The 14,462-nt window shown below is 41.3% G+C and overlaps 1 protein-coding gene across 3 annotated transcripts in view; it reads left to right on the top strand.

Moving 5' to 3' along the window:
- epha7 (eph receptor A7) overlaps window positions 1–14,462 on the top strand; it is a 74,290-nt gene that overhangs the window by 38,601 nt on the left and 21,227 nt on the right. For 2 of the 3 annotated variants that reach the window (XM_086100010.1, XM_086100012.1), the window contains exons 6-8: window positions 6,136–6,263; window positions 7,572–7,740; window positions 10,266–10,374. In XM_086100010.1, coding sequence (XP_085956136.1) covers window positions 6,136–6,263; window positions 7,572–7,740; window positions 10,266–10,374 — 406 coding nt within the window. Of the gene's footprint in view, window positions 1–6,135; window positions 6,264–7,571; window positions 7,741–10,265; window positions 10,411–14,462 lie in introns of all 3 variants that reach the window. The other variant, XM_086100011.1, reaches the window with a different exon arrangement.

Raw genomic sequence — 14,462 nt, 5'->3', positions numbered from 1 at the left:
CCACTTTACACAGTCTTGATAGTGTACTACTTCTTTGTCCTGAGATGCCAGCTAATGGACCATAATGTGCTAAAAGTCGTTCAAAGTTATGCTCTCTGGGCATAAGCCAGTTGGCTGGTTTTAGAGGTATTGGTATCAAGCGAAAGCAAAAAGGTCGAGTGGATCTTTCAGATCAGTATCTTAACCCTTTCATGCCCCATGTAACCTGATAACATGATAAGCTGTCCACTGTAGTAACCACTGACCCTGAAAAGGCAAATACCCTCTCTTTTTTTTTCTTTTATGATGGTCATTGTATTTTTGTGAAATTCATAAAAGCTACTATAGAGTACAATAAGTCAACTTTGGGTTTAGGTAGACAGACTTGTGAGGGCTCATTTTGTTTGTTTGAGCCTGAGCTTGGTGTTGAATGTTGTTTGTGAAAACTGTGACTCCTTGTCACATCCATTTACCTGTTATCTATTCTGCGTATCCTCCCGAGCATTGCGGGCGTGCTGGAGCTATCCCAGCTGTCTACGGGCAGTAGGCGAGGGACACCCTGAACTGCTTGCCAGCCAATTGCAGGGTATACATAGACAACCCTTCGCACTCACAGTCACACCTAGTGACAATTTTAGAATATTCAATCAACCTACCATGCATATTTTTGGAATGTGGGAGGAAACTGGAGTACCCGTAGAACACCCACACAGGCATAGAGAGAATATGCAAACTCCACATAGGAAGGCCAGGGCCCGGAATCGAATCCAGGACCTTTGTACTTTGAAGCCGACGCGCTAACCAGTCGACCATCGTGCTGCCTATTTTGTCACATTTCATCAAAATATGCAGAGAACTTATCCCACCACATGCGTTACTTTTTAATAGCTTGCAAATAAATCATTGTAATCCTACTTTGAGTCAGGAAATGACAAAGAATAATCCCAGAGGTATAAAAGTAATCATCAATTAGTCACAGGAAGAACCATGGATTTCCTATTGTCTGTTCTGAAAATTCTCTTCTGTGACCCCTTGTAGTTCTTAATTCACCGTGCTGCCAGCACGTGTACAATACCGCCAAGTAAATAGTTTGACATTCCTTAACTGTTCATTATGACGAATAAGGATCATCCTTTACCGTATAAAGGCCTAGAGAAGTAAACGCGCGCAATGAAGCGGTGGTCCCAATGAAAGTACTCAGCACTACATACATGGTACTGCTCTTATAGATGCAAAGGCTTAGAGCAGGCATGTACAGCTCCGGGCCTGGAGGGCCACTGTCCTGCCTGTTTTCCATCTCTCCCGGCTGCAACACACCTGATTCAGATGAGCAGCTCCTCAGCCAGCTCTGAAGCAGCATTAGAACGATCCTGATGATTTGAATGCGTTGCTCCTTGGAGAGCTGGAAAACAGGCAGGACAGCGGCCCTTGAGGACTGACTTTGGACACCCCTGGCTTAGAGCATGGGTTGAGGGGGGAGTGCAATCCCGTCACTCAATTGCCTCTGATGCCATTATTGAACACTACTATTGGAAAGGAATCCCTTATGTTTGGATTTGGGGGGTTCATTCCGGCTAGTGAACCATTTTCTAAATTTAAAAAGGAAGGGATGAACCAACTACCAATCTTGAATTACATAACAAACAGCCCTTTTTAATGAACGATTAAGGTTGCGCACCAAACTTCCATACAAATTGTATCTCTGTTTGTGGACTATTTTTGATAAATGAAGGGTCTTGGAATGGGCGAGCAGAATGGATCTGGCGGAAATACGTTTCATATGGAGAAGGAAGTTCCTGTCACGTTTTGCTTGGTGGTAGTTGGAGGACCCCAAAAAAGCAGGGAGGCAGGGAGGAGCAGGGTGGCTAACCAAGATGTATTTAACAAATTGTAAACAGTGGAGAAATCAAAGTAGCAAAAGCCTAAGAATGAAAACAAAACATGACACGTGCACAGAGACACACAGTGATCCGACACCGGGCAGGGAGTCTTTTTAACCACACACTAACAATGACCAACAGGTGTGCCACTGCAGGAGGAGCACTACAGTGCCACCTGTTGGTCACAAAGAGAACAACCCTAACAGTTCCACCTCTGCATCCTTGGTCATCCAGTCACAAAGAGCGGTTGCATTTGTGAATGACGTGGAAATCATCGTGGGAGTCCGAAAATCATTTCATATTTGTCAAACATTTGTGTATAATAAACTAAAATAAAAAAAGTTGCATTGCAGGTGCCCTGCCGTCAGCAGTCTGCAATTGCGGCTTGCAATCAGAGCTGTTGCGCTATATCTTTTATTGTTATTATTATTCTCATTCAGAGTTTGTTTCAGATTGAACACTCTAAATTGTCCCGAGGTGTGAGTGTGAGCGCGGATGGTTGTTCGTCTCTGTGTGCCCTGCGATTGGCTGGCAACCAGTTCAGGGTGTCCCCCGCCTACTGCCCGAAGACAGCTGGGATAGGCTCCAGCACCCCCCGCGACTCTTGTGAGGATAAGCGGATCGGAAAATGGATGGATGGATGGAGTTTGTTTCATGTACAATTCACCGAGGGCACTGACAAAGAATGGGAATCTGGAGGGCCGAGAGAAGCATTTTTTAAATGGGACACGTGAACAACAATAGTTAACACGCTGCAAAAGTGCGTCCCATGCTTCCGCGTCAGTTCTCGACGAAGGTAAGCGGTGATTTCCTTTTCACAAACCAACAAACTCTTGTGCCTACTTTATTTTTCTGTTTCGTTCATCTTCGGGGCTGTTATGGCTGTCGCTCATTATGGCATGTGTGTGTCAGTGCGTGCGTATGCGCGCGTGCGGTAACGGGTCGATCGTGGGAGATTGGCTGATTGAAAAGTAGATCTTCAGTCAAAAAAGGTAGGCCACCCCTGCTCTATAGAAAAGAGAAAATAATCAAAAGAAATATGTAGCTAATTTTTCCAAGGATGATAGCCCAATTTAAGATTTTTTTTTTAAACAGAAAAAATAATTTCCCCAATCGTTCTGTCAAAATCAACCCGTAAATTAGAAAAAAGCAGACATTTAAAAAAAAACTTGCATCAGAATATCCCCATGTAATTATGGAAGAAGAAAGTGAGAAGATCTATCATCTCCCTTTCCCTTTTTTCTTCTCCTTAGTTAAAGTTATTGAGCATTCATTTTTGAACAGAAGCAACACTGAAGAATCCACCAAAAACACACACCAGGGAAATAAATTCAAGCAAACTGACGAGACGATGAGGAACACCTGGACAAGACGCAAGTGGCTGAGGGAGATGATTGGTAGACACGAAGGGCTGATGAGAACAGATGGACACAAAAACGTCACGAGACGGGCATGAAAAGAAAACAAGACATAACATGAAACAAAACCGAATACAAATCGAAACAAAACCATCGGTCATGACATTTATACTGTTTTCTTAGACCACCGGTGTCAAACCCAAGGGTCGGGGGCCAGATCTGGCTTGCCACATCATTTTATGTGGCCCGCGAAAGAAAATCATGTGTGTTAGCTTCCATGATCCTTGCTAAAAATCTGTACCGAAATTTCAAATTGTCATGTGTCATTTTGTTACCCTTTTAACACTCAAACAATAACTTAACAAACTATTGTAGTTGATTTGACTGATTTCAAAACTGGTAATCCATCGATTTGTTGTTAACAAGTAATAATATATCATCATTTATTTAGTTGCACTCTCGTAACGGCCCTCTGAGGGATAGACATGACCCCAAAGTCGCCCGCAACAAAAATGAGTTTGACACCCCTGTCTTAGACAGTCAGGAGTCAAAAGTAGGAAGTCAAAGGGGAATCAGAAATGATCTTTTTAGTATGGAAAATGATCGTGTGCTATCAAGTAGATAATACGAGTAATATTGCATGTACTACTGTAATTGCCACGAACCACATTTACATTCAGTCAGTCCTGCTTTTACACGGCAACTTTATTTTGACCAACTTGAACAATTCGCCACAAAGTAGGAGCAGATACAGACAGTTAGATAATTTCTGAATGCCGTGTGACAAGCCGCAACATTTAGATTTTGTCGGGGGCCTCAGAGTAAAAGGGCTGATTTGTATTCAGTCGTATGCTATAGGTTGCATTCTGCAAGAGTACATGCAGCCATCACGTAAATTATTCAGACCTCTGCGAGGCAATGTTTTTAACTCTATTCAGGGGAATCAACATCATGGAAGCACCACACCGAAAAGAATAATGTGTTGAATGTTCTTTATATCATTTTGCCAACTGGTTGCAGAAAATAAGATCATCTGGATCCAGATACATTTTACAAGTAAACGGCTACCCCACTTCAAAATGTATTTGGATCCAGATACGTTTATTTCGTTTTCACCAACAGTGTGATTGCATGTGATCACCACTTTGTGACTGATTATTAGCAGCGCAGATTTGCATAATGCAAGTAGAGATCTAAGCAATGATATTTGTTGCAGTGATTGACAAGTCTCCCACATCAATTATAAGGGTTTTCTTTGCCTTGTATTGTCTCTCAGTTAGTGTCACTAATTTAAAGCAGTCAGTCTGACGTTCACACATGTAGCGTGATCTGAGAACAAAAGAGTTGTAGTGAGACGCACATTTTTGTTGGTCCTTGTGAAGAAGAGAAGGTCGTCCGTTGTCTTGGATAGATGTAGAAATAGATGGACATTTACTCGTGTTAAAAAAAAGTGATATAAAGGTAGAAGTAATGCTTCAGCTCCTGTACACCAGTTTAAATAACCAAGGAGAGACTCTATATAGTAGTCCATCCATCCATCCATTTTGTAATCTGCTTTGTCATCACAAGGGTCGCGGGCATGCTGTGGAGTCTATCCCAGCTGTCATCGGCCAGTAGGCGGGGTACGTCCTGAACTGGTCGCCAGCCACAGGGCACACACCGACAAACAAACATCCGCGCTCACACTCACGCCGAGGGACAATTTAGAGTGTTCCATTAACCTGCCATCCATGTTTTTGGAATGTGGGAGGAAACCGGAGCACCCCGGAGAAAACCCACAGAGGCACGGGGAGAACATGCAAACTCCACACAGGAAAGCCAGAGCCAGAATCGAACTCTGCACCTCTGCACTGTGAGACCGACATGCTAATCAGTCGTCCACTGGGAACTATGTATAGTGATAGTGATTTTTTTTAAATTATACGTATATATATATATATATATATATATATATACATAAAATACCCAAGTGTCCTATTTTACAACAATTCGAATTAGAATTTTATGAAACACATTTTCCAGTAATTCTTTCAGTGATTATCTGACTCTTTCAGCTCGTCTGATAGTCTGAATACCGTATTTTCCGCACGATAAGACGCTTCGGAGTAGAAGGCGCACCTTCAATGAATGGCCCATTATAAAACAGTTTTCATATATAGGGCGCACCAGTTTATAAGGTGCTTAGAATAGAAGCTACAGTTGTGACTGCGGTTGTGTTATGCATCCACTAGATGGGGCTATGCTAAAGGGAATACAATACAATACAATCCAGCTTTATTTACATAACGCTTTCACAACTGCTGCAGCTGTAACCAAAGCGCTTCACAGAACATTTAAAATAAGAAATCAAAATCCATATTTAAGGCGCATCGGATTGATTATAAGGCGCACGGTCGGCATTTGAACAAATTGAATGCTTTTAGTTGGACCTTATAAACACCACAAATTATTTTTCAGAAAGTCTCTTAAGTAAGACCCTGAATGGGGAATATATTGTTTCTCCAACACTATTTCCGTCACTGTGAATGCTCCCTCATAATGTTCTTCCATTTTGACTCCATTTTGTGGTTGACTTTATTTCCCCAGAGGTTACAAAGCCCTAATAATGCAAGTGTGACGGTGATTAATGAAAGTTTATCAGAATAAATTATTTTTGTACATACTCAATTGATATTTTTTCGAGCTGTGCTCTCGGGCTTCTGTCAACTGCTCTTGATACTCGTTGATATGTTTACAGAATTAAATCAATAGAAGTATTGTCTTGTCTCCACCTCATTCATTTTTTTCCCCCCTGAGGATATTCATCTTTTTTTTTTCGGGACACGGTTTGTTGATGTAGTCGTTACAGCTGGCTAATGAGTTGTTTCATGAATGTTGGAACTAAGGTCTTATTCTTGTTGTGCATGTTGTTCTCTCAGCAGCACCATCAATGGTCGGTGAGGTCATCAAAGAAAAAGTGCAGCAGCGCAGCATCCAGCTTTCATGGCAGGAGCCCCGAGAACTCAATGGGGCCATCACAGAATATGAAATTAAATATTATAAAAAAGTAGGTAAATGTTTTTCTTACCTTATACTGTCTACCGTATAGGGCTAAATATTTCATTGAAATGTCGTATGTCTTCAATTAAGACAATGAACCGTTGCTGCCAGGCAGAAGTTGCGCCCACCACGATAGATTCATCCACTCATATCCAGAAGTGGCTGCGTTATGTTGAATGAATGTTATGATTGAATGCGAAAACAGATCTCATGTCGACATGCTGAATTTATACCATACAAGTAATTAAAGCTCCGAACGGTCAGAATGGCTCCTAAAAAAGGAAAACTGAAAAAAGGGAGTGTTTGGAAGCGCTTGCCATAGATCAGGGGTCGGCAACCCAAAATGTTGAAAGAGCCTTATTGCACCAAAAAAAACCAAATCTGTCTGGAGCTACAAAAAATTAAAAACCTTCTTTCTATACGCCTTACAATGAAGGCAACACATGCTGTATGTATCTATATTAGCCTAAAGAAATTATAAATATTATCAAACAAATTTTGTGAATTAATCTTTTCAATGACGGCGTGACTTCCCACTTTGATTAAAAAATAATAATAACAGAAAAAAATGCAAGTTTCCCTGGATCTGTATGCTAAAATACATCCATCCATCCATCCATGATCTGAACCGCTTAATTTTCATGAGAGCCGCGGGCGTCCTGGAGCCGATCCCAGCTAACTTGCGGCAGTAAGCGAGGGACACCCTGAACTGAGCTAGACAATTGCTTGGCACACATAAACAAACAACCATTTACACTCGCAGTGACACCCAGGAACAATATAGATTGTTCAATTAGCCTACTGTGCATGTTTTTGAATCGTGAGAGGAAACCATAGCACCTTGAGAAAACCCACACAGGAGAGCATGCAAATATGCTAACATGATGACCATCCTATGCTATGCTAGCAATCTGTCTATCTATCTATCTAGATATATTATACTGATTTAAATTGTGTCCATCATAAGACAAAAATGACATTTTAACATTCTTCAATGTCACATGGGTATAAATAAGCACTGTTAACGTGTAGCGTTAATCCTTCATTTCTTATTAAACGGAAATCTTGTGATGTACGCTGAGATGGCACGCATTATTCTCTTATGTGAGATCAAATATTAGAACAGGTCCATATTTTTTTCTGACTTGGGGTAAATCCAATTTCAAAAACTGGTGGAAAGTTGAGGTTCTAGTGTATTTGGTGAGCGTATTTCCATTTTGTTTTGACCTGGCCAGATGTGAAAACTCAGACTTTTTTTTCATGCTTGCTGTGACCCAAATAGAAAATGTTTGATTTATTCTCATTTAACTTTTAGGATCAGAAGGACCGAACCTATTCCACAGTCAGGGCCAAATCCACATCGGCAACAGTGAACAATCTGAAGCCCAGTACAGCCTATGTTTTCCAGATAAGAGCCTTCACACAGGCAGGATATGGAACTTTTGGACCAAGAATGGAGATAACGACAAAGGAAGAGGAAACCGGTAAGGTCTACCATCGTACATTTTACCATTGAGTGTGAATATGTCGTTTAAACGTGCTTTAGTTTGCCACATTTGTCCTTCAAAACTGTTGCAATTTGTCCACAAAATGGACGAATGTTTTACTTGTCCTCCCTGCTCCTAAATGCCTGATTCAAATGATCAGCTCATCAGCACGATCTGCAGAAGCTAGAGAACGATCCTGATCATTTGAATAAGGTGTGTTGGAGCAGGGAGACATATAGAACATCCAGGATACCCTTAAATGATCCACCAGTTGTAATTTTCAAAACAATCTTCGTTTGACTCTCACAATTTGCACCATTGGTTTACAGTGGGAGAATCTGACCACAGTATTTCATCACTGCAGTTGGTAACACAGATTTTCCACTCAAGAGTTATACTCAACCTGATTGTTATCACCACTAACTATAGTGAGAGCCTAGGGAAATTATTTGACTTCAAGCAAAGCAATAACAAATTGCTACTATTTATGCTGACATCACATCGCTGGGGAAAGGACAATGCAAAATGAAAAACCTTTGTGAGCATAATTCCAAATTAATCTAATCACTCACACAAGAATGCGTGCCACTGCCTGTACCGGTATTTGTTCATTTCACTGATGGATTAAAACGGCAAAAATCTGCAACGTTCCAAGCAAATTTGAAAGTTTTTATTCGTAAATCAAAACTGGTTAAAAGTCATTATAGTTAATGACCATTTTGCATGTTTTGTCTTCCTTTGAACAGTGACACATCCATTTTATAATGGACAGTACTGTAATTTACACAGTTTTGTAGGGAACTGACAACATTGGAGACAGCAGAGGCGGGCGCGTCAGTAATTCTTTCCTGTCCGTCATTCTCCAGCGGCCGGGAAATCCGCCCGTCATCGTCAATCTGTCATGACGTCAAGCCGAACCAAACTGGAATCGTCCTTCCGTCACTCCATCAGCGTTATTTTAACCATGCTTTTGTCATCGCTAAATTACAGTTGGTCATCGCTATTTTAGGACCCATCAGTAAATTTCACCGGTCTGCCAGTCCATCAGTCGTCAGTCTGTCACTGGGTCATCGTTATTTTAACCACAATTCTGTCATCACCACATAAAGGTTTGTCACAAAATGTTGACAAGGGTAACGGCATTCAATTTCATTCACTTGACACACACAGAAAAATAAGCACCACCATGCATATCCCGGCATATTGCCCATGTCGTTAATCGCTCTCTTCAGACAGGTGTTTTCCCCGCCGCCTTGAAAATGGTGCTGGTGAAGCCCCTTCTGAAGTAGTGCAGTTTTGAACTGCAGCATTTTTAATAATTACACACCTGGATCCAATTTACCGTTTTTAAGTCAGATTTTAGAGAATTTCCCTTTACTCCAATTAAATCATTTTTTAAAATACTGTACAAATAATTTTGAGAAATATCAATCTGGTTTTAGGATGAACCATTGTACAGAGACAGCTCAAGTTTTACATGATACCAGGTGCAATGCAGACATGAAAAATCCTCAGTTTTGGTGCGATTGGGTCTAAGTGCCGCTTTCGATACATTTTATGAAACTGACTTAAAAACCTGATGAGCATCAGTGGGACTGCTTTTAACTGGTTTCTTTGTAAGTATGTACAGTAATCCCCCGTTTATCGCGGTTAATGGGGACCAAAACCACCCGCGATAAACGAAAATCCGCGAAGTAACGACCAATAAACACATACAGGTAAAAAAAAAAATGTTTTTTTTTAAGTCCGCAAACGGTCCGCAAGAAGCTGCAAAACAACAGCTAGTCACATAGAGCAACATATACAGTACTGTACTCCATGTACTGTATATGATTTAAAAAAAAAATTTTTTAATGAATATGTTTGAAAAAATTCGCGATGCACTGAAGCCGCGATAAACGAACCGCGAAATAGTGAGGGATCACTGTATACTTATTCCTCCAAAACCCATGAAATTAAATGTGGGGTTCACCAAGGTTCAATTTTAGGCCCAATACTTTTAATCTTGATCTATGCTTCCCCTTGGCGATGCTATCAGGAGACAAAATTTGATTGATTGTCAAAATCTTGATCATGCAGTTCATGTTTCAATCTGGGAAATAAAAAGAAATAAGTGATGAACAAATAAGATAAGGAAGGATTTGACGGCTGTTGCAGTTGACAGCTCCAGATGGGAATTAACACTTCTTGATTGTGTCCTTGACATGAAGGGCATCGATTTTAGAAAAAGGAGACTCATGCATCACAAATAAAAATCTTGAATCATCCGGGGTATGTGTGGGAAAGTTTTCGAGTTGTATGGAAGGAGTAAGAATTGCATATCAATCCCAATATCTTTCACTGTGCCCAATCATGTCTTAATGACTGCAAACTGTTTCTTTTAAATTTAACTCAGCATTTCTATTTTTCTGCGTGTGTGTGTGTGTGTGTGTGTGTGTGTGTGTGTGTGTGTGTGTGTGTGTGTGTGTGTGTGTGTGTGTGTGTGTGTGTGTGCGTGCGTGCGTGTGACTCCCTCTCATCAGCTGCAATTGTTTCCAGCGAGCAGAACCCTGTAATCATAATAGCGGTGGTAGCAGTGGCAGGAACCATAATCCTGGTGTTCATGGTCTTTGGCTTTATCATCGGGAGAAGGTACGCTCTCTCAGGCCCCGTTGACTCCCCACTTTTGTGAGTCTGATTGCCAATTAGCTTTTCTGTCATTCACAAGCTTCATCGTCACCCATCCTGTCATGACATCTTATGCAAATAGACAGTGATCTTAACAGTTATTTACACATATACTGTACATATATTAGAGCTGTCAAACAATTAAAATATTTAATCTAATTAAAAATGCAACTGTCATAATTAACTCAAATTCACTAAAAATGAATCGTGATTACTCAGGCATTTTTTATCGTTTCTGAATTTCCTTTTGTATTTTTTGTCCTATTTTTCCCCATTTTAATGCTCTCATCAACATGGAATCATGAATCAGTTTTCTATGTGCAAAATGCAAATATTTACTGAAATAACAATTTCGATTTTCAATTTTACATTCAATCAACATTTTTCACTTGGAGCAGTTATTCACACATGATCTCTCACACAATATTACTGTCCATCAACAACAGTGAAAAAAAGATTTTGTCACACAACAGCTGCTTTAACAGCTCTTTTTATGGAATCAAAACAGAGCAATATAACAAAGTGCACATCTAAGGTAAACTAGTACCGTATTTTCACGACCATTCGGCGCACCGTATTGTTGGGCGCAGTCTCATTAACGGGTGCTATTTTTGTATTTGACACATAGACAAAACGCACTGTATTATTGGGCGCAGTTTTACATTGGTAAAACATACGCCAGTTTAAACATACGGCATGCATGCGCGCACGCTAAAAACACGTTAGCTTGAAGCATACGGTAGCATGCCAAGACACGCTAAAAATACATTTTTAAAAAGGCAACGGAAGCAAAACTGAGTTCGGTTGTATTTTATTTAGCCATCGTACAATGTACTCACGTTTTTCGATCAATCATCACCCAGAAATCCATCAAAGTCCTCATCTTCTATCAGAACTGAACAATTGTGCAAGTACCGGTAATCCATCAAAAACGCCGGCTTCCCTCTCGTTGTCAGTCACTCTCATTGCCATGTGGCTCCACAGAAATGATGTGGGCTTTGCCAAAAGCTCGAACAACAGTGCAAGCAGACACGTTCGTCCAAGCAGCCACAATCCATTCGCAAATTGTGGCGTAACTCGCCCGGCGCTGCCTCTCACTCTTTGTAAAGTTGTGTTTGCCATCGATCATTCATTGTTCCCATGCCGCTCGCAACTTTACTTTGAACGCCCGGTTGATGCCGATGTCCAGCGGTTGGAGTTCTTTAGTCAAGCCTCCGCGAATGGCAGCAAGCTCAGAGTTCATTTGCTTGACTTGGTTTTTCACCGCTGCTATGAGATGGGCACGCATGCCAAAAGCATAACCGATGGCTTGAAGTTTGAACTGAGCTTCGTAGGCGTGTCGCTTTGTAGAATTTATTTTCGGGGGTTCTTAGAAACCAAAACCGAAGTTGTTTTGCAATAATGCACATAGCCACACTTTATACAGGTGTTGGTACCTGCTAGGGGCGTCCCTTTAGCGTCCACTTACACGCCCACCCTTCACTGATTGGCCGACTTCTTTGCCGCATGCCTGTCCACACTCACTTCCGCCTTTTCTCTATATAAACAGCGTGTCGGCTGTCAGTCAGGTTTTGGAACTCAGTGCATACACAAGACGCTCCGCATTATAAGGCGTCCTGTCCATTTTGGAGAAAATTTAAGACTTTTAATGGCGCCTTATAGTCGTGAAAATACGGTACTCAGCCTATAGTGGATTTAAGCCATGGTTGCATACTTCGTTTTTCTCAAGTTTGCTTTGAACACAGCAGTCAGGCTATGTTGATTCTGTTGGTCCTTCTTGCGCGGAAGTCACTCTACGGTTTTGTGTCGACATCATTTCGGATGACTACACTTGGTTCGATGACAACACTGGAGACGTTTTATTTTCAGTGTGTTCGCTAGGTCGCTACCACTGCACCGCTGAACTCTCGAGGTGCCTCAGCGCACCGTCGCTGTCAGACGAACACAGAGAAGCTCCACCCGCTTTATTTATATGGCCACGGAACACTGTAACCTTCCACACAAAATAGTTCCAAACAAGTAACAATCGCGTCAGTTTCAGCTTGAGTCGAGCCGTGGACAATGTTGACAGGCTTGCATGCAGTAGCCATACATTTAGCTCTGGCTTCAGCAAATTTGTTCTTCGTCGTGTCATCCATTTTCTTCGCTTTGAAACGATCCATAGCTGTCTGTCTTAGACGAGGGGGCAGAGTACTCACGTCAGCTGTGTGCTTGGCCATTAAGTGGTATTTCAGACTCAACGTGCAATGATAATAGCTCAGTTTACGACTGCAAAACATACAGGTAACTTTGGTCTTGTCAGTGGAACAATCTGGCAACTTTTTAAAAGTAAACTTTCCATTCATAAACTCTTTGAGTATCCGTTTTCGGTGTCTCGCGCTGCCGTGGCTGCCAAAACAAACGTGCGTGGCCATGCGCAGCGCGCTTGTTGTTTTGTTTCTCGTTTATTTATAGAGCAACGTAACATCCGCTGTGACGTCTGCCGCGTTAATCTCGTGAGAAAAAAATTAATCCCGTTAAAATTCATTTAAATTAATGCCAATAAAAATGCGCTAAACTGACAGCTCTAATATATATATATATATATATATATATATATATATATATATATATATATATACCCCTGTATGCTCAGATCACGCCTCGCGAGGGCCGTGTGAGGGCACACATAGACAAACAGCCATCCATGCTCACACTCACACTCACACCTAAGGACAATTAAGAGTGTCCCATTAACCTGCCACGCATGTTTTTGGAATGTGGGAGGAAATCGGAGTACCCAGAGAAAACCCAACAGGCACGGGGAGAACATGCAAACTCCACACAGTTCAGGCCAGAGATCGAGCCCTGCACCTCTACACTGCGAGGCCGACGTGCTAACTCGTCGACGACCAGGCCGCCATGTTCAAATTAATCAGATGAAATAAACATGATTTTCATTTCATAATTAGTTGTGTTACATTTTACTTTTGGAGAATCATCAACAGGTGTGAGTGGGGCGTACTCATCGTATGACATTGAGAACCACTGCTTTTGGCATCTCAGATGGTTTCCACAATCGAAAATTTGGGAGAGCACGGAAGCGCAAAAATTAACTTTGATGTGATAGAATTGGAAAGCTTAAACCAACATATTTAAAACATATTTCAGCATTACAGAAAGTAAATCTCTGGCTCCAATAATTTGGGGGATGCCAGCAACTGCAGAAAAGACATGTTTTATACAATCTTGTCCTAGTGCGTGGCAATTGGATGTATCTGTCCCTCCTGCTTATAATTGTGTTTAAAATGTGGGAAAGCACACTCGAAAACTGCCTTGGGAGAGGCCAGCATCAATTGCCACAGTGCACTGAAATGACCCAGATGCAAGGAAATTGAATCAGGTTTTGTCCTAGATAATATGGCAAGACTCTGTCTTGTGACTGTCTCTAAAATTGCATTGTTGAATACTCAATACGTATCAATAACTTTTTATGGCATTTCGAAAATGTTTACCTGAGTGGAAAACATCGGTTCTCCCCGTCGCCTTTCATTTTTGCTCTGCCTCCTGCTAGCCACAATAACCACAGCTGTTCCGGTTTGCGCCAGCCCTTCCAGACATGCTCTTGAAAGACCCAAATTCCAACCGTGCATTTCGTCTCAGATTTGGGAATTCCCATAACTAAATAATATGTTCAATTAAATAATGTGCATTAACTCCTGCCGGTATTTTGCACGTTAAAGCTCAAAACTTGACTGCTCCTTGGATGCAATCTTTGGTGCATCAAGCGAGAAGGTCCGCTTCCTCATTGGTCTGTGGAGCGATTACATTTGTGGCACTTTTGCACATGCAAACCATTTGGAAATGAGGCCCTATGAGCGGATAACCTTTTATTTTTTTTTACATGGACATAACTGTTTTGAAATATGAATTTATTGGACGTTGACCGGCGTCACTCAACGTCTTTTTATGTTGCAGTGGATATGATTTGAAACTTTTCTAAAACAAAGTCTCCATGTCTAGTTCATTTATAATGTATTGTTGGTTTCCGCATTGCCATTCATGCAATTAAA

This window comes from Hippocampus guttulatus, chromosome 20 (assembly GCF_054856545.1).
Source record: "Hippocampus guttulatus isolate MCC_2025c chromosome 20, RoL_Hgut_1.0, whole genome shotgun sequence".
NCBI classification, from domain to species: domain Eukaryota; kingdom Metazoa; phylum Chordata; class Actinopteri; order Syngnathiformes; family Syngnathidae; genus Hippocampus; species Hippocampus guttulatus.
The sequence above is the reverse complement of the archived record's forward strand: the minus strand, read 5'-3'. Positions and strand labels throughout refer to the sequence as shown.